Source organism: Bolinopsis microptera, chromosome 5 (genome assembly GCF_026151205.1).
Source record: "Bolinopsis microptera isolate Bmic1 chromosome 5, MBARI_Bmic_1.0, whole genome shotgun sequence".
Taxonomy (NCBI): Eukaryota; Metazoa; Ctenophora; class Tentaculata; order Lobata; family Bolinopsidae; genus Bolinopsis; species Bolinopsis microptera.
Window position 1 is genome coordinate 10,667,175 of NC_087076.1, and position 19,654 is coordinate 10,686,828.

The 19,654-nt window shown below is 37.5% G+C and overlaps 2 protein-coding genes across 4 annotated transcripts in view; both read right to left on the bottom strand.

Annotated features, from left to right (window-relative positions):
• LOC134815437 (centrosomal protein of 135 kDa-like) overlaps positions 1-1,025 on the bottom strand; it is a 4,608-nt gene extending 3,583 nt beyond the window's left edge. Inside the window, exon 1 of the mRNA XM_063823971.1 lies at positions 885-1,025. Coding sequence (XP_063680041.1) covers positions 885-1,025 — 141 coding nt within the window. The remainder of the gene's footprint in view (positions 1-884) is intronic.
• LOC134814902 (ubiquitin-conjugating enzyme E2 Q2-like) overlaps positions 1-19,654 on the bottom strand; it is a 102,145-nt gene that overhangs the window by 68,977 nt on the left and 13,514 nt on the right. The window contains exons 2-12 of one of the 3 annotated variants that reach the window (XM_063823240.1): positions 16,290-16,358; positions 16,051-16,146; positions 15,767-15,862; positions 11,948-12,070; positions 11,701-11,733; positions 11,475-11,521; positions 10,628-10,718; positions 9,708-9,853; positions 9,443-9,582; positions 6,879-7,094; positions 6,267-6,728 (exon numbers count right to left, since the gene is read on the bottom strand). The exons of the other annotated variants lie outside the window; for them this stretch is intronic. Of the exons in view, the coding sequence (XP_063679310.1) occupies positions 6,697-6,728; positions 6,879-7,094; positions 9,443-9,582; positions 9,708-9,853; positions 10,628-10,718; positions 11,475-11,521; positions 11,701-11,733; positions 11,948-12,070; positions 15,767-15,862; positions 16,051-16,146; positions 16,290-16,352 (1,083 nt within the window). The 5' untranslated portion in view covers positions 16,353-16,358 and the 3' untranslated portion in view covers positions 6,267-6,696. Of the gene's footprint in view, positions 1-6,266; positions 6,729-6,878; positions 7,095-9,442; positions 9,583-9,707; positions 9,854-10,627; positions 10,719-11,474; positions 11,522-11,700; positions 11,734-11,947; positions 12,071-15,766; positions 15,863-16,050; positions 16,147-16,289; positions 16,359-19,654 lie in introns of those variants that run through there. 3 annotated transcript variants of the gene reach the window in all.

A 19,654-nucleotide genomic window follows, 5' to 3' on the forward strand; every position in this document is an offset into this window, starting at 1 on the left:
AATAATTATTGAAGAATTCTAGGACTCTATTCGTCTGGCTTGGCTGATTCTTTCCCCTCTCCTCTGCCTCCTCTTCCACGATCTCCTCTGCCTCCTCTTCCACCTGTCAGTTCATAAATTAGTACGGAAATTTGGTTGTAACTATGTATGTTTTACCAAACAAAAAAAACTTTAGGAAACTTGACTTGACGTCGTTAAAAATAAATTGGGATTCAGTTTAAAGCTGCAGTGCTGAAATAAGAGCCGAGCCGAACAAAACACAAAATAGTTCATTCACCTAAAAGTATGACCTAGCGATAAAAATCATGATTCTGCCCTCTATCCGGTAGTGTACGTTATGAAGTTTAGTCAGTCTCATGGCCAAATTTGCCCAACTTTTGTGCGAATCCGATACTTTAATTGTCGTAAATTGAGAATGAGATCAATCAACAAACCTCTCTGGGGTTTTCCTGCTGGTTCAGCTTCCTCTCCTTCTCCCTGAGATTGTTGTTTTCCAGCTCCTCTGCCACGGCCCCTACCTCCTCTCCTTCCTCTATTCTCCCCTCCCTCAGTCTCTACTTCGCCTGCTGCATCCTCCTTACCGCCTCTCTTTCCTCCTCTGCCTCGTCGTCCTCTCTTTCCTTCCCCACTATCCTCTGTTCCTTCACCTTCTGGCCTACACTCTGATTTTCCTCCTCTTCCTCCTCTATTCGTCTTACCACATTCGTTGCTCTAACCAGAGCCCTCTCGCTTGCAGTAGCGCGCGACCGCCGGAGTACGCGTAGGCACATGGCTATGTGAACCACATTCGCCTCCTTCTGACTCTTTTCGTTCCCTACCTTGACCCCCTTCCTTGCCTCCTCTTCCTCCCCTACCTCTCTCTCTACCTTCTTGTCCTACTCTACCGCCTCTACCCCCTCTTTTGCCCCCATCTGGAGCAGGGCCCTCTCCTTCCTCTCCAGCATTCCCTCTTCCTCCACGGCCCTCTCCAGCATTCCCTCTTCCTCCACGGCCCCTTTGCCCGCCTCGGCCTCCTCCTCCGTCATTTTCTACCTCTTCCGCATCTTCTGAGATGAACAATAAGTTTAAAACAACGTTTAAGTTTAAATTATTATGAAATTTAGCGATATTATATTTATAATATCACTACAAATGCACGACCACTTCTAACTTCGCGGCAAATAGCCACGAAGTGGTTCAACTTTAACTTTAAGTTTAACAGAAATCACGTATCGCGACGTGAGACAAATTATAGTTATACTTACTACCTACAAATCTATAGCCATAGGGCTGTTTTCTGTCTTATTGGAACTGCTAAAATGGCAAGAGATGTCTCCTGTTCAACTCACCGACTTTAGGTTTCAAATCTGCTGCCATCTTTTTTATTCAAGTCAATGCTACTTAACAAACGTCTGTATCAAAGGAAATAATAAAATACTCACATTCTATCCGCTCATAGTCCTAGTCATAAAATCAAGTTTGCGTGGGACTTAAATTTGATTTTACTTCTTGGCTTACTAATACTATACATTCTGATTTTTGGCTTACAGTTACAATACACGTTAAATTTTTCAAATGGAAAATTATTGATTAAGGAAATCTATTAGTAAATGATATTTTTAATGTACTTAACACATCCTGGTCGTGCTTTCCAGTATGGGGCGAATGTAACATGTAATGTGTAAGGTCACATTCGGAAGTACTAGTAGAATGTAACTGTAACTGTAAGGGCAAAGTAGAGGGACAACGGTAAGCTTATAGTTATAGGTGTAAGTATAACGTATTCCGTGTAAATAATAATACTCCAATTCGGATTTTACATGTAAGTATAACGGTTTAATGCGATTTATCAGACTTTACCAGACTGAAGACTCATCATTTAAGGTAGCCGTACTGGTAAGAGTAGGATACTGATAGTATTAGTATAAAACCAAGAACAAGCTCTGCCTGATTGCTGATTTCACGATTATCGGAATGTGTGATACCTATCAAGCGAATCTTTTATAATATAACTATATTAATATATAAGGGGAAATTACGATATTATATGAGGTTTTGGAGAATTTTTAATGTCAATTCTGGAACTTCTTCCATGTTTCCAGTCCAGATCCGAGTAATTATGAATTAGCTGAAGTTTAACGGGTGATACTCGTAAAATATCTGAGTCCAACTCGGCGCGCGTCCTGGTAGGTTGTAAACCTACAAGCTGAAGTGTTTGCCAACCTCTAGCAGCTGCTGAATTAATATGTACTGTGCGCTACACCCTCATAATCCCAATCTCAGAGCCGAATGATGATTAATGGCACTGACTACACTCGACTGTCACCTGACTTTTTAAATATGTAATCATATCAGTAATAATTCCTCTACCATGTTTTGAACTAAAAACAAACCTTCTGGATTGTAGCGCGATGCACTACTGGGTCGCGCGCGCATCAAATAATGCTTCTCGCAACCACAACGTATGCAGATCGGCGAGATGCGAAGGATTGACATCGTGAATCAACTTCTGGACGACTTCCGATGAGTCCTAATGCCTGAAAAATAGTAAAGGGGGTAAAATAGTATAGCCATAGGGGATGCTATTGTGTATTGCTAAATCACTTTACAGTCTGCAGTCGATCTTCGAGATTTTTCTAAAAGCAAAAAGGGCCCCTGACAGTTGACGGATGTTACTCGTCTAAATTTCTTCGAAGTAGCGAAGTAGTGTGGCAAGTGCTACGAAGTAGCGCGCGCCGGGCCAGATCATTAACAATGGTCAACCCTGACAGTTGAAAATTAAATCTACCTGGTTCAATATATTTTCGAACGCTGATTCCGAATCACCCCACATGACATAGGGTTTAAATGCTCCCCTAGCTGCTTGTAGGTTTACAACCTACCAGGACGCGCGCCGAGTTGGAACAAATATTTTACGAGTATATCACCCGTTAACGATGAATTGACATCGTCAATTAAGTTATAGTTATACTTTATTATATATTGCTCGTTCGGCGAGATGCGCTACTGTGCCGCACCGAGCTGCTTGCTCTAACCAGAGCCCTCTCGCTTGCAGAAACAAGCGTGTCACGCAGTACCCGTAGACACATGGCTATGTGAACCGAGCTGCGGTGAAATTCATGAATTGACATCGTCAATTAACTCGGCGCGAGGCCCAGTTAAGTAGTGCATTGCGCTACAAAGACACAAAGTACAAGGTTAGTGTTAGGGTTTCAGCATATGCTTCAGTTAGGGATTGCCGGATTGGGATCAGATAAGAAGGTTAGGGTTTCGAATTGACGGATGTTACTCGTCTAAATTTCTTCGAAGTAGCGCGCGCCGCTTTCTTCTCGAAATGGCAAGAGCTACGAAGTAGCGCGCGCCGGGTCAGATCATTAACAATGGTCAAGGTTTCGAACAGTCATTGAGAGCCACATAGACACTAGTTGACGGATGTTACTCGTCTATTTTTTTTCGAAGTATTAACGGGTGATACTCGTATAATATCTGTTCCGTCGACGAGTCCAACTCTGAACTCGGCGCGCGTCACGTCCTGGTAGGTTGTAAACCTACAATCGGAGTAGCGCGCGCCGCTTTCTTCTCGAAATATTATGGCCCGATGGCAAGTGCTAAGAAGTAGCGCGCGCCGGGCCGGACCATTAACAATGGTCAAAGCACTAGGTAAGTGGAAGTCTTAAAGGACCAGTTAACTGAAAAATTTGTAGTCTCCAATTTGGCTAAGATTTAAATCAGCTGTGACAAACTGGTAAAGAATCGTATCGCCGAAAGAACCAACTCTCTAGCGTACGTGTACCGCGTGTTATTGCAATAATAAGCTGTGGCCTCGTGACGTCATAAAGTCCCTCAGTGCGCGCTTGCATAGCGTAATTTACATTACAAATGTTTATCATCGTCAATAAAACACGTGTAACTCACTCAAATTTTAGAATTATGACTATTACCCTAGTTCTCCAAAATCCTTATAGTTTTGGCTATCATCCTAACTAAAGGAATAGCTGATTGGATGTACAGTGCTCACGTCATGATTTTAAACAGTGATATAGGTTCTTGAACAGTGGCGGGTGAATGTACGGTTAGAAAGTTTCTGCTATTACAACTTATGTCATATGTGATAATTTTGGATTGTTTTCATTGCTTAATTACACAAGCAGGGAGACTGTACCGATTATTTTTCCCCAGTCCATGAAACTCTAACGAATTTAGAAAGGATACAGATAAGTAGGAGTTTGTTCAATTCCGAGAGCAATTATATTTATAGCATAGCGAAATTTCTAACTTTAATCTGCAAGTGTCTGCCAGTACAGGAGACAAGAAGTCTGGCTACTTTACGGCCGTTCCTCTGGGACCATTAGTAGAAGTAGCTTCTATCAGAACAGTGCCGTGGGAACAGAATTCCCGCCAAAATACCCGGTCTACCAAATAGTAAAATTACTGATTGGAGGTGTGTACGGTGTGAGGTGTGTTTTGAATTAGACTTCCGGCTTACCTAGTTGTTATCCTTATTGCATTATCATCGGTGCATAACATAAATAAACTACTGGTAAGTTTAAATACCAAGTGCAATCGTGTTCAGTCGATCGACCCACTGAACAACTATAGAATTTCCAAAACCCTATTATTCTCTGGCCATATATTACGGCACGATCGATTGTTAGATGGCTAAATGACCAACGTTAATCTATACAATTCTAAAACTATGAGCTAGCACTTTAATCTAAAAATACCTTTTTTATATTACTCCTGATTTTTACATTTCACGTAAAACATTGTCGCCAGAGGTTGATCATGGACACTAACAGCTTAATTTGAGATAAATGACTTATGAGTTTCTCTAAAGTTAACTCTAAAGTTGTGTAGTCCAGTCATTTATGGACATTTATGGAAATGAACCTGCAAATGTTCTAATACTCACGAAACTTTGCACAGACCTTCCCGAAGTTATGATTAAACGATTTTCGTTTGGAGACATTTTTTTGACCGTGGAGAAAACCCTGGAGGGCCACGCCCATATTGACCCAATAACGTAACCGACCCCTTGCTTCTGAAGGTCGTAGAGACTTCAAAATAGGCTTGAACGAAGCCGCATATGCATGTTTATATAGGAGTTATTGAGCAACACATGGCCTAAAATCCTTACTTTTCGATAAATTCGCCAAAAACCATTTTGGGCGTGGTGCTAAGCCCATTTTCGATATGATCGTGATGGAGTCTTCAGACAGGATGCAAAAGAACCGCAATTAGCATATTAATATATGACTTACGAACAAACATATGCCTTAAAGTGCTTACTTTTTCAGTTATTGGCGAATTTTCGGTTCCAGAAATCATGCAAAACTATGGGTATCTGTTTAATTGGGCTATGAAGGCCCTAAAGGTTTTTGAATGTGTGCAAATTGTGCAGAATGGCCATGTTTATATACAACTTATGAAGCAACATGTACCCTAAATTACTTACTTTTAGAGTTATTCGGGGGAAAAGATTGTATTATGTCCATTTTTTACCTGTAAAATACAGTCTCACGAGCTACTCTGCGCGCAAGAGGGACTTTATGACGTCATCGCCAAAATAATACAAACGCTATTTACACGCGTTAGAGAGCAGTTAGAGATTTAGGAATTTCGACTCGTTGCTTAGTTTGCTATTTGTCACAATCCGTCAAAATATGAGGATAACTTTTTTTTCAGTTAACTGGTCCTTTAAATAAGTCTCGTGACACTTGACAGTAGAGTGTAGAGTGATTAATCATCATCCGGGCGAGCGTGACCTGTTAATCAGACAGGAGCGCTCGCAAGGCTGTCAATACTGGTCTAGCAATCACGCTTCGGTCTACAGAAAAGTGATTAATCATCACCCCTCGAGTAACAAATGAAATTTTTGAGTTGTATTCTCCCTTCTGGAACAGATAATTTAAATAGTTACAGATTAAAAAATAACTAACAAATTCTCCAACTTTTCGTTTAAGCACCCATTTGGAATCAAAGTTTGCCTTGAATTTGAAACTGGAGCACGAAGTGCTTGATAAACATAAGATTGAGCTAAAAACACTGCGCAATTCAGAAAGTGAAAAAGAGTGCCAAAGACGAACTTAAACAATAAAAATACGATAACGTTCTTACTTCTTTAACAGACAAGATTTTTAACTTTTTCACTCTCAAGCTCAGTAATAAAATATGCAATTAAATCATCATATTATGTATTACTATCGGTTAGACATCGTCAGCTTTAGTTGAAGTTCTCGGTGGAAGAGGTATGCGAGTTGCTATTAACAAGGATTAATCAGAAGGAGTGATGCCAACTTTCTTCTATTAAATCAACTTAAACTCGTCTAAGTCTAACCAATCTAGTATTTTACTGGAAATAAAACAGTATCCGACAAGTCTCATAAATTATAAAGGAAAGCACACACTAATTCTCGGAAAGTGGATCAAGTATCCAATTATATAACAACAACCGATCCAATCACACTTTAACCAATGCATCATTGATTCTATCAATTTTATACTAGTCAACTTGGGAAGCTACATTCGCGCTCTGCGCTGCACTTAGGAAAATATTTCATAAAAACAACGCGATGTTTCAAGTCATGCATGCTCGGAAGTGATATGATCGGTTTGAAGTCATGTGCCTTGTTCAACCATAGTCTGTTTCTTCGCCTGATCCACATGCGATCACGTGTTTCTTTTCTCTGAAGTAATGTAGATCCCTACTCTTGTGTGTCAGCCTTCTTCTTTTGGTGGAGTCACCCAACCTGGAATAACAGCCACCATATTACTAAAGGTAACTTTTTGTTGGAGAGGCGAATCCTTAAAAAATGAATTCAAAAATACTTTAACTGTACAATTTAACATAGACTTAAATCTAACATTGATTAGAAAAGTAAATACAATGGATGAATTACCTTGTGCCTCGTGACTCTCCACAAGTGCATTGAAGGAACAAAGTGCTCGCTCGAAGGTATAGGGCGTACCCTTGTGATTGAATGTGATCCTAGCTTTGCCCTTTACCAGGGTAGCAGATATCTGGGTAATCAGGGACTCTAAAGAGTAAGCACTACTCCACCCCTGTCGGGTTAATAATTCCATACATATTGCTCCACCCCTCATTACATACCCACCTGCAGGAGCAGTTGTTAAGAGCTACAAAGAAAATAACTCACAACATGGGCTCCACAAATAAGTGGGAGATATAGTATTCTCATTAGAATATTGAGGGAGTCGATATGGACACGTTCATTTGAGTTTGAGGATATTGGTAAATATAAGTGACCCTATTAGAAGGCACAGTGTAGTTGACTTTGTCACACTATGAAATTACTTAAACCCTTGATGGTTACGATAATCGTCTCATCCTCTAGGCTAACTTTGTCACATAACAATATCTTAATCAGGTGATAAGATATCGCTTAAATACGGCCGGCACGGAAATGGTTACATTGTCACACTATAAACATGTGACGGAGTAAATATGGACCCCTTGCTGCCGTATTTGACCAAATTTTTTAGTGTCCAGTTGATTGGATGGGTACATATGACCATTACCTACATATTTGACGACTTTTTTCGTTAGATGGTGCATTCAGGTTTACTCTGTCACACATTAAAGAAAATATGTGATGAATGTTTAGGGCACCCTGATAAGCAATGCTGAGTAGTGTAAGTTTATTTGATAGCCCGGAAGTGCTGGGAATTGTTATTATATCATATAGTCGTAAGGAATTAAAACAAAGAAGGCACAACCAAGTTTACTTTGTCACATAATCTTGATGATATCTGAACATGTGTGAAATTGAACAAATAATGATATACCAGCTTAAACCCCTTATATTACGTACTATGGATCAAACAACACTGATAGTACCATGCACCAGTCACATAAATCATTATCAGGTGGTAATATGTTAACAGTGTCACAATTAAACTACCGCTACATGGTCAAAAATAGGGTAATTTCGTCACAAAAAATTATTATAACTCTGTTAGCTCCTTGCTGGCAAAATAACTAGTTTATCGAAATTTTGTTGATGATAAAGTTACATAGTATTCTAATAGAGGTATAGTTCTTCAAAATAGGGGCAAGACATGTTTACTTTGTCACATCAGTTATTATAAGAGTTAGGTAATTGTCATCAGATTAAAAGATATTTTTCGTAGTTTGGATCGATTAATACTTTAATAAACCTGTAATAAAGCATCCTATGCCAATTTTAACACACTATCTTGATACTGTTGGGGCAGGGATAGTTAATTTTGTCACATTTTTAATGTCTTTGACAAATTCATCTAAATTTTTAAAATTGAGCTCTTATGTTCTGGACAATATTCTTCCAATCGTTTCTGAAAGAATGTTGAATTCTAATAGAGTTATAGATCTTCAAAATAGGGGCAAGACATGTTTACTTTGTCACATCAGTTATTATAAGAGTTAGGTAATCATCATCACATTAACATATATTTTTTTGTAGTTTGGATTGATTTATATAGGTAATAAAGCAGCCTATGCTAATTTTTACACACTATCTTGAAATTGTTGGGGCATGAAAAGTTAATTTTGTCACATTTTTAGTGACTTTGACAAATTTAACCTACAATTGTTAAACTTAAGCTCTGATATTCTGGACAATATTCTAATAAAGGTATAGAATATAGATCTTCCAAATAGGGGCAAGACATGTTTACTTTGTCACATCAGTTATTATAAGAGTTATTATAAGAGACTATTTCATTCTATAATCATTGTTTTTAATCTATTTACGATTTCGTATAATTTTTTGTGACAATGTAAACATCAACTGATCTTAACTTGCATCAACTACATTGTCATCATATAAAATTTTCCCACCTTTCAAACCAAAATCAGATATAAATAATTCGCCCAAAATTTAAAATTTCATATATTGTGACAGAATTAACCTCATTTCCCAATAACCAAGTGCCTGTATTAGCTAACTAGTCAAAACAACATATTTTAGGGCTATGATTGGTAGAGCAACCATCAAATAATGAGTTGAAAGGGTTTTTAGGACACCTCACAGTAGAATAGAGGTATGGTATCATGAGTGTGACAAAGTTACCCAAATATTGCCTTGTAACCGTTCGATCCGTGCCCATTAACCAATGTTGTATCATAATTGTTAGATTGACCTAATTTACTATATTTCAGACCAAGGAATGATAATTAGACAACTGAAGTTAACTAAGTCACACAAAATGTGACATTTGAAACATTATAGTGCCTAACAACAATAGATTTTCTTTCTGAGCGGTGCATATGGGAGTATGAGTTACGTGGCTAATGTTCAGAACTTCTGAACGTGCTAAGTTAATAGATGTCAAAATTAAGCCACTATCGTCAAAAACGATATTATTTTTGTTTACCAATATCCTCAAACTCAAATGAACGTGTCCATATATATTATCACATTATAGATATTGACACTAATGAACTAAGATACTGGATACTCACGACTAATGTGCGGAGCGACTACCCTGACGAAGGGGGGTTCGAAAGGGAAGGATGGGCCGAAGCTTATAGCTAGGTGAATGTGTTGGGGATTGGGATCCAACTTTTTGATATCGTCCATCAGAGGGGAGTCCGGATCAACCCTGGGTTAAATTAAGAGTTGATGTTAAGCGAGCTGACTAACTTATACTTGTTATAGAAGCAAGAACAACCCTGGTGACCAAGAACTAGAACCGCCCAACCTGATTAACAAAGACACGTGACTCACTTTTGCAGGAACACATCCCAGCTGTAAAGATTGTCGTTGTTTATTGACACAGTGTAAACTCCCGTCTTGTAGCCTTCAGATTTGTAAATCTCTTTCAGTTCTTTCATAATTCGGTCTGTAGCTTGTACCGACCCGTACATCATGCCCTGACAACAGTATCTTCAGTTTGTGCGGAGTCGTGAGAATAAATAGATAAATAAAGTCACATTTTATACAGAAATTTATTGATAAATATTCATACCAGTTATACTAAAGGAACTATAAAAGATGAAATCAATGAAATTTGGCTGATAAAAATGATAATATTTGATATTTGTATATTATGCTATCTGAAAGAGAGTGAGATCTACTTAGTTACAACCGAAGTTAAGATTTAAGACAGCGATTATGTGTTATCCTATTGTGTGCGTGATTTTCAATTGTAATTCTACTAAGTTATCATATAATATTTAAATTTCAATCTATGTCTCCGACTTGAGTGTTCATGGATACATTTTGAAACTGGGCATGCACCAACACAATGAATACTGTCTAGTAATTGTGCCTTCCAAATTTCAAAACAATCCCATGTAAATGGAGATAGGGTTTAAAGTTGCAAAATTTCATTTTAGTTCATGGCAGGCTAGTTGAGACGCGCCAAAACTTTGAAATTAGCGAATTGTCTGGCAATATTTCGATATCGTTGCATTAACTTACATGACATGGGTCAGGTATGTACTTATTCACTATGTACTTATGTTATTGTACCTACTGTATGAATTAAAATATGAGAGGATTTCAAAAAATCTATAAAACCTGAAGCAAGAGGCCAAATATTAACCTAATATGTAAATGAAACGGTTAAACAAGAGACCAGAATAGCCATGTTCATATCATTAATTTATATTATACCGCAGAATGAGAGTAAAATGTGAAGATACCTGTTCCTGATCCTTGCGAATAGTCTGCTTTATTCGCTCCAGAGAAGCGAACTGTTCCGGTTTCATTAATTCTATGTCTGCCTTCTCCTCACTGAAATAATGAGAATTACAACTTTCAATTAAATATCAACTACTAGTCCCGCTATTCAGTGCAGTGTGCAATCAGCAATGATTAAAAATGGGTGAGGATGGAGTCTGTGTTTACATTTGTTGTCTTTACCAAGCTCTGATTATGCTCGACGATATGTTATGCTAAACGGTTGCTTGAAAATTATGGTTGGTTCGCTCGGTTTGGTGATTGCTTGCTGTAAATATGATCACAGAAAAGTTGAGTGCTGAAATTCATTGCTCTCCCACTGTCTCGCCAACCCCCGGTTCAAAGAAATGGTTTTTCAATCCGCCCACCACAATTTTCATGATCTAGTCTATGGTTTTTATTGATTTCAGGTTTTACCAAGCTCATCATTCATCGAACATATTTCATTGAAAAGAGATGCAGTATTGTCGACAAATCAGAAAATGTGATGCACTGGGGATAATATGACGTAATCATGTCAGTGAATTGTATCCGGATTATGAGGATATTTAATTGACTTGTAGTCATGCTGAGAAACAAAACATGATATCATAAAATGCATGATAGCACTGCGCGGCTCAGTAGTCACGTTTTCCAAATTGACGGCACTCTCCACAGCGGTGAAGTGATTGTTTGCTAGTGGCTGTTGCGTTGTACACAAATAAACCGGCAAGTATGCTGTCAGAATATCAAATGTAGCGTGTTTCCACCATTTCATTTCATATGACAACACTTAGGAACGGTTGAGGAGGTAAATTAAAAGAAACTCACCTGTCCATATTAGTATCAGAAAGAACATCCGCCTCACTCATATCGTCCTGTAATGTTTAGCCAAATTAGCACAACTCTCTAGAAATTAACATGATTTGGAACACAGCCAAAAGGAGAGTTCGAGTGTAGATTAAATGTAGTCATAGATTTGAAGGCAACAACGTTGACCAAGGGACAGGTGAATTCAGTTACTGCTAGGAAATAATAAATCAGCCATGTAACTTACAGATAGAATAGAATCTGCGTCATCGGCCGAATCCTGAACAATTATAAAGTCACGTGAACAGGCAGCCAATATGAAAACATGAAAACCTATCATGGTACTAAGGTTCGTTTACATGTGCATTAATCAAAGAGAATTATCGCAAATAAAGAAAACAGGTAACGTTATAGCTGTAGTAGCTAACAAGCTAATGCCGATTTAACTTATTCGTGCCTCCCCTCCCCACCCCCAGTAACACTACAAACAGTACCATGTCACACTCGAGCGTAGCGCTGCTGGACCCCACCCCGTTACACAGGTCTATGTTAGAAGCGGAGCTCAGCCCAAACGCAGTACATAGCTCCGTTATCAGGACTTGAGAGGCGGACATTATCTGGGAATAGAAAACAGTGTTAGGAAACAAATGTACTTAATTAGGTTTATCATAATTCGTACAGCTATGTTATCATTAGGTTGTAGGAAATTATGGGAAAAACAAATGTTGAGACACGGGGTAAATTCAGACCATTGAATCAAGGGCCCCATGATTTTGAAATTTAAGGACCTAAACTTGATATAATATCAATTTACAATGCACATCTTTTGCTATGTAAAACAGTCTTTATACTCCAGAATATACTTTATACTCCAGTTGCAACACAATCATGTAGACACATGATCTTTCCCCCAGGTCGCACATCTTTACACTTACAGCAGTTTGACTCAATGACTCATAGTTAGTATTACTATTTGGCTCAAATTCTGGAAAGCTAGGCGCAAAAAACTTTATCATCTGGCCTTACCAGGGCTTTCAAGATTTTTTCGTTACTTGGAAATGTGAATGTTTTATATAATCAAGCAGTACTGAGATGATACCAACTCAGTTTTATTGTGTTTTGTTTCTCCATTCAATTTTTTTTCACACGGCAAAAAAACAGGAGGCAACAATCGCGACCGACCAACTTCTAGACAATAGTAATACTAGATGTTATGTAATTTTGATTTTATTTTGCGCCACATGTTATATTGTATGTAAATTTTGAAAAGATTTTCATTTAAAAAAAATGCAGTCGCTACTCTCTTATCTAGCAACTAGTACTATATCCAGGTATTAGCTAGACGGCTGATGCAACAGTACGTACTGTAGTACGTGATCTGGTTTTTTTCCTAACTAGATACAGTAAAACCCCGATTTACCGCGGAGTTGCGGTAAATCGGGGTTTTGTTTGTTTACATTATAGATGTTAAGGACTATTTGGGGGAAAGGAGATGGCCGCGGTATATTGGGGTTTGCAGTAAATCGGGGTGCGGTAAATCGGGGTTTTACTGTAGTATCTAACGCGTTACCTAACGCGTTACCTAATCGTAACAGTGCATATCATATTTCACCAAACCCAGGTTTTCAAGTGCATAAAGTAATCAAACTTTAAAGAAGTGATAACTACTGCCTTAGTGAATAATAGTTATAGTATACATAGTGTATGTACGAAGTGTCATATCATATCACGTACCCCCAAATAGTGTATTTAATCAGGCAGCCTCATGCCTCATTTCATCCTCATCAGATACCGAACATTATATCTATAGGAAAATGTAAACGAGTTATTCACTAAGCTTGAGTATATACTCAGCTGTTTTTGTTCAATCAGAGCTAACAATTACCATAATTGTGGGTAAACGACGAAGATAAGGTGTTTACTAGAGATTATAAGTCACATCCCATAGTTGATATTCACGGCAATTTAAATCAAGAAAAGTCACAGAGTTATAATATATTTAAGAGCAAAGTTTGCTTTTTATTTGTACCCTTAAATCGTCATTTTCAGGAGGGAAATTTTACTTTTGAGCAGTTGGTACAGACCTTACACGGCAGGCTTCATGATTTCAGCAATCAAACCGAGATGTGTTATAATGATGAGCCTACTAATATCAATATAATACTACAATTTACTTCCTTGAACCACTAAACCTGCCCACACCTGGCCCCTAGACTGTATACATCCACAAGCTGGGCTATGTTTATACAATACCGGATTACAGCTCTTAAATTGTCTAATTGTTCAGATTGGATCTTATTCCTAGTTCACCATTAGTCTTTACTCTTGACAACAAGCAATACGTGTTTCATCAATCGTCGAGACTCGAGCGAAGTGTTTTGGTGATGAAAACCGATAAAACTAGGTCACATTTGTTTATTATAAACCATTTATAAACTGTGTTTATAAATGGTGTACCTCCCCACACGTATCCGCATATTGTAAATCTAATTTGTATACTCTAAGTATGCTCTTAAAACAGTGCTCATTAGTCATTATAACATATAACGATATAATAATATGTATTTAAAGGTCTGGGGGCCAGTTGCCTCAATCAATACTTATTGTCAAATTAAGCAAGAACTTTAGACCAGGTACAGATATGCAAATATTCTGTACTGCAGCTGTGGTTAACCAGAATTCATATATTTTCATAACTACATGTCAGTTTGTAGATTTCTATTCTTAACTCGTCCAACAACATAATTTGTCCTTCAAATCCTCAAGTCAACGGAAGAAGCTGCAGTCTTGTCCATTGCATCTATAACATAATAAATATGTATAATACGTATTATAATACGTATAATACGTATAATATGTAAAATATGTAAAATATGTAAAATATGTAAAATATGTAAAATAAATATGTTTTGTTTTATGTAAGATTGACAAGTCTTTTGTCTGACTGATTATTATCAACCAGACTGTTCTAGTACATAATGTCTGAGCTACTCAGCTGGTAACCTATTGGGAGGAACTTTAAATAATTCTGCTTTGTTTCGAGTCGATGGGGAGAATTGTCTAGGGTTTCGTCAAAACAGCTCTTTTTCTCCTTAAATTACTTGCATGTGATAATTATGACCGTTATCTATCAGCCAACTTGTTTCGATTTTTAATATAGTCAGTAAATCAGAGCCTGTATTCAGGCTTATTTCATATCGAATAAGATACTATGGCCTGTTTAAATTTACGCCATTACATAAAACGTCTTTCTTGGGACAATGATTAAAACAAATAATGCTACTGCTAACAAGGTAACGATGAGCTACATGACGACGTTCAAAGACACATCTGGATAATTTATCTACTTTTGAGATCTTCCTTTCTTCTGTGATCGATGATATTTTGATACAGGTAGCTTGCATCACGAATGACAATTTCAAACTCAATAAATTCATCGTAGCAGTAATCCAGTATGTATCTGTATGTGATTTGATACTGAGTGTAACGTATGTGTTTCCAACAATGATCTCATTGATTGCTGATGAACCTAGATGGGTGTTGGGAAATATTTTGGAGAAGATAACGGTACAACTATCTTACCCAGTAGGCAGTGCTCTAGTTGCTGACGACCAGTAAGTATTTGTTGTTAAAGTATCCCTTGGAAACCAGCAAATGGTTTGGAAGAGCGGCTCATTTGCTTTGTGGAGCTCTTTGTGGCTAGCATCGGCTATTTTCTCATTAACAATGTTCTTCAAATACAGAAATGGTTTATTCTTCAACTACATGTCATACGATTTGGACTGTGGCTACAAAACTTTTAACTTCCAGTCCTGACGAAATGAAAATGCATTTTTTGATAAACGGGCAACGGCCCATTTTACGGAGTGTTGAGTGTAGGAGTGACCACGATCCTCACCCTTAGATTTCAGTAGCTCGCCGAGCTGGGGGATCATACTCTGGCAGGGAATAGTCACTGTGATCCTCACGGCGGAAGTGTTCTGTATCTCTACAGCAAAAATTATATTATCATTAATTCCCAGGATTGGCTAAAACCACAATTTTAAGAGAGTGGTTATCATAGAATAATATTGATCATTGCTAAATAATTCTCCTTTCTTGTAACGATATTGAGGAACAATATTTCTTCGATGTTTGACGCCTTGAACCATGGGACACTATCCTTAAAAACACCTAACTCTAGACAAGTTAATACTTAACCAAATTAGAATCAGGCCATATAGATTATTTTATCTATCCAGTGAATAAAATTTGATTTCCGATTAAATTATAACATGAAAGTTGGAAATTTCGCTATTTCATAAGAGACTCACACTTCGTCCTGAACTGTTGATTTTGTCGATAGCATTGTTGATAGTGGTATCATCAGATGCTGTACACCATAATGGGGCCTGGTCGGGGTATCCTTCCTGCACATTTGTTATAATAGTTTTGCTAAATTTTAACCATTATATAACCATTATAACCATTTTAACCATCTTAACCATTGTACAATGTACATCTTCTTTCAATACCTACAATTGCTCTATATTAAGATGTATTTTGACCCCTCCCCTTACTTCACAACCAATAAAAAAGAAGTAACGTCACAACTTACAAATATGTTGCAGGTGATTGAATGATGTTTTTCAGAATTGTCTAGGAATGTAAATAAGATTTCGTCGACATTCCGGGATAGGATCTTTAAACGTGCCTGAAAAAAGAGACAAATATTTTATATTGAGTTTAAATTGTATGGAACATTTTACAAGGTGAGAGGTTAGATATTAATCACAATCCAGTTAAATATAAATAGTATATGATATAAACATTAGAAATTCATAAAACAGAAAGTACCTGTTCTCCTGCCTGGCTAAGCTTTTCGTGCAGTTCATTTATCTCATTCTTTAAAGATTGCATGACATGCTGAAATTTTAATAGATTTATAGGTCCTGAAAACCCTTCCAACAATTTCGCAAAGAGAGAAATTGCCCACCACATTATGTTAGTACAGGCATTGTAGGGGAGCCAATAACTTCCTCGAATTGCTCATCTAGAATATTTCACACATTCGACACTTGAACATCCTTGTTTCTGTTGGTACGTTGCTCGGTATAGTAGAGTCTTAGTGAATGCTTTAGTACTGTGTAATGTTAGGATGGATATTGGAGACGAAGTAGAAATTAGTGCCACATGGTTTTGAATAGACCCCCGTGTCTCATTGGCAATTTAGATATTATGGTTAGTCACGTGATATCTAAATTCAAATTAATTATTCAAGATATTATGATGATATAAAGCTATCTGGTACATTCTTATCCATAACTTCACCAAACAATACTAATTTGACAGTTTAGAGGTCAACTACTTAGGACGTCCGCCAAAATCGCAGATTATCAGACTATCCCCTCCCCTGCCCGAAATTCTTCTAATTCTTTTAAATCTGAGGCATATACAGGGTGGGCCAAAAGTCAGTGTGCAAACGTTGGGTCTTATACCTCCGCCGTGTTTTATATTTGAGAGCTGTTGCTTTGCAGATGGCATACTGTACTTACTGGTTCGAGGATTCCGTCGTCAAAATTTGAAAATTATATAATTGATGTATCGAAAGGATATTCCCTTTTTTACCACCTCACCATTCTGATTGATTTTGCACATGACTGACATGTTTTAACTGGAGAAGGGGTTCGCACAGTGGTAGTTTTATAAACCACTTTTAATTTATTGACCTATTATACCTAGTGGTAGTTTTATAGACCACATTTAATTTATTAACTTATTATACTTAATATTTATTTTTGGTGACTGTATCACCCAGTTTTAACATTTGATAATTGTACAGTTTATTGCCGACACATTGACTGAATGTTATTTTATATTCTAATTTATATTCTAGATATTTTATTTATTTTTCAACAGACGACAACTTCCTGTTTTTTTTCTTCTTTATTAGTTACTCGTATCTCTTGTACAGACTGTTTTACAAGGACATTGACAGATAATACTACCATTAGGCATTCATTATTGCATCTAAATTATTTCACTTGCATTAGGTTTAGAAATTTATTCTCTGGTTAACAGATTTCAAATGTTCAATTAATTTGTAGTATGACAGTAAGGTATATAAGAAGTTATTCAATTTTGCTTGGGCTATTATATTGACTATTGAGGTTTAATGATGATATGGAATTTGAATTTCATATAAATTTACACTATGTGGTTGGGGCATTTTGCATAGTAAATATGGTTACTACTCCTATATATCATATTATTTGATTGGTATTCGATTTCTGATTATTTCCCTAGGAATATGATTATTATATCTCAATTTGGCTTTAGGTAGGGTGCCCCGCTAAAAGAACTGGATTCTTTCAGGAAGCATCCCGTGCACAGAGCTTGGTCTACATATATATTAAATTATTAACCATTCATTCTGTATGTGCACAAAAATGTATTTCAATCAATTCCAAAACCACGCCCCGGCCCTCCCACCCCCCCCCCCCCCCCCCGGCCCCACCCTCAATTGCCGGAGTTCGTAAGCAGATGGCCCCTTAATTGATTAAGGGTCGTCAAGAATCTAAACGACGTGTTCGCGCATACTACCATACTACCATACTACCATACTACCAGACTGGTAGTAGGAATACCTTGGAATCTGACAGGAATACCTTGGAATCTGACGCGCAAGCGCAAGAATCTTTCAGGAATCTGCAGGAATCTTGCATTTGCGCTCGATTCGAACGTCTTCTCGGATAAATATAGAATTAAAGTGCAGTGCGCGGCATTACAGTGTGTAACAACGAGAGCGACTATTTTAAAGTTAATTTAATAATTTTGTTGACAAAAATTAGTCGGCGTGGCTATGGAAATTAATATGGCTAAGAATTAGATTCTTAGATTCATCACTTTATGTCACTGGGCCGGTTGCTACCCTTAACCACTTCAATCAGCAGCATCCATGGTAAATGATTATGCCAGTGCGTGTTTTCACATGCTTCTTGGCTTCTGTCTTGGCTTGAGCAAAGAAATGATGTGACTGCCCCATTTGCAAGGATGACTTGGTCCACATAAAAATGTGTCCTAAGATGAGCAAAACAAAAGAAATTGTCTCATCAGACGGTGTAATCGAGCGATTGTCTTGGCTTAAAAATCGGGTCGCAAATCGAGTCGCAAATCGAGTCGCAATCGAGTTGCAATACAATTACACATGAGCGCTGACCTTTGACCGGCGATAATTTCGGCTAGGAACAAAATTTTTCCATGGGACCAAAAACAACTAGTAGGTATTACTCCCCTCTATCAAAACCAACTATAAAATAAATTTGGAGAGAAATTTCATAATTTCATAGGTCAAATCAAAGAATATTCATGTTAATTTTTTTTGAATGAAGGTTCATTTTCGCATTTATTTGATAGTTTGATTAATCGGATCGAGCCAAATTGTATGGAATTGTGTTCAAATTACATTTGACCTAAAAAATGAGAGTTCTAGCTCAGATGACGGAGATATGAAGCAAAACGAGGTTATTCATTAGGAGTGATCAAGTGATTGGGTTGACACTATGGGAATCGTGCAGAGAGCCAAATTACAGTATCGTAGCATGCAATCACATGATTACCCAATCAATTTTGCTAACGAGATAATCAAATTGCTCATCATCATATTCTCAGATCAAGTTCCAGATTTAATTTTAATTAAATTAAATTTATTGCAATAGTTAAAACTATTGCAATATTTTACAATGAATTTTCTAGTATGTTCGCAAACACGAATGTAAGCAATTCAGTGTTGATTGGTGGCCCTTAAAAACAGAATTGGCGGTACATTAGTCAGTATGTCATCTACAAAGCAACAAGTCTCAAATATGAAACACGGCGGTGGTGTAAGACCAAACATGTGTGCACTGACCTCAGGAATCTCGATAGGGGATGCCAGGAGGATGACTCCAAGTTCTGCAGGGAGACCCTAATTCTAAAGATTAAGAAGGACGACATGATAAGCTGCCATCGCTCTGGCAAAATTGATCCTGACAAGCCAGACCACCATCGCCTGCTCATCATCCAGACACGAGATGAAGAGTCAGACAATTTCTACACTGACCATGGTAAGGACTAGACTGGGAAGAGTCAACTTATTGGATCAACTTAGATCTCTGCAAGGCAGACAGAGATATTCGTATTTTAGCCAGAAAGGAGAGGAAGAGGCAGGAGGAAGCAAAGAA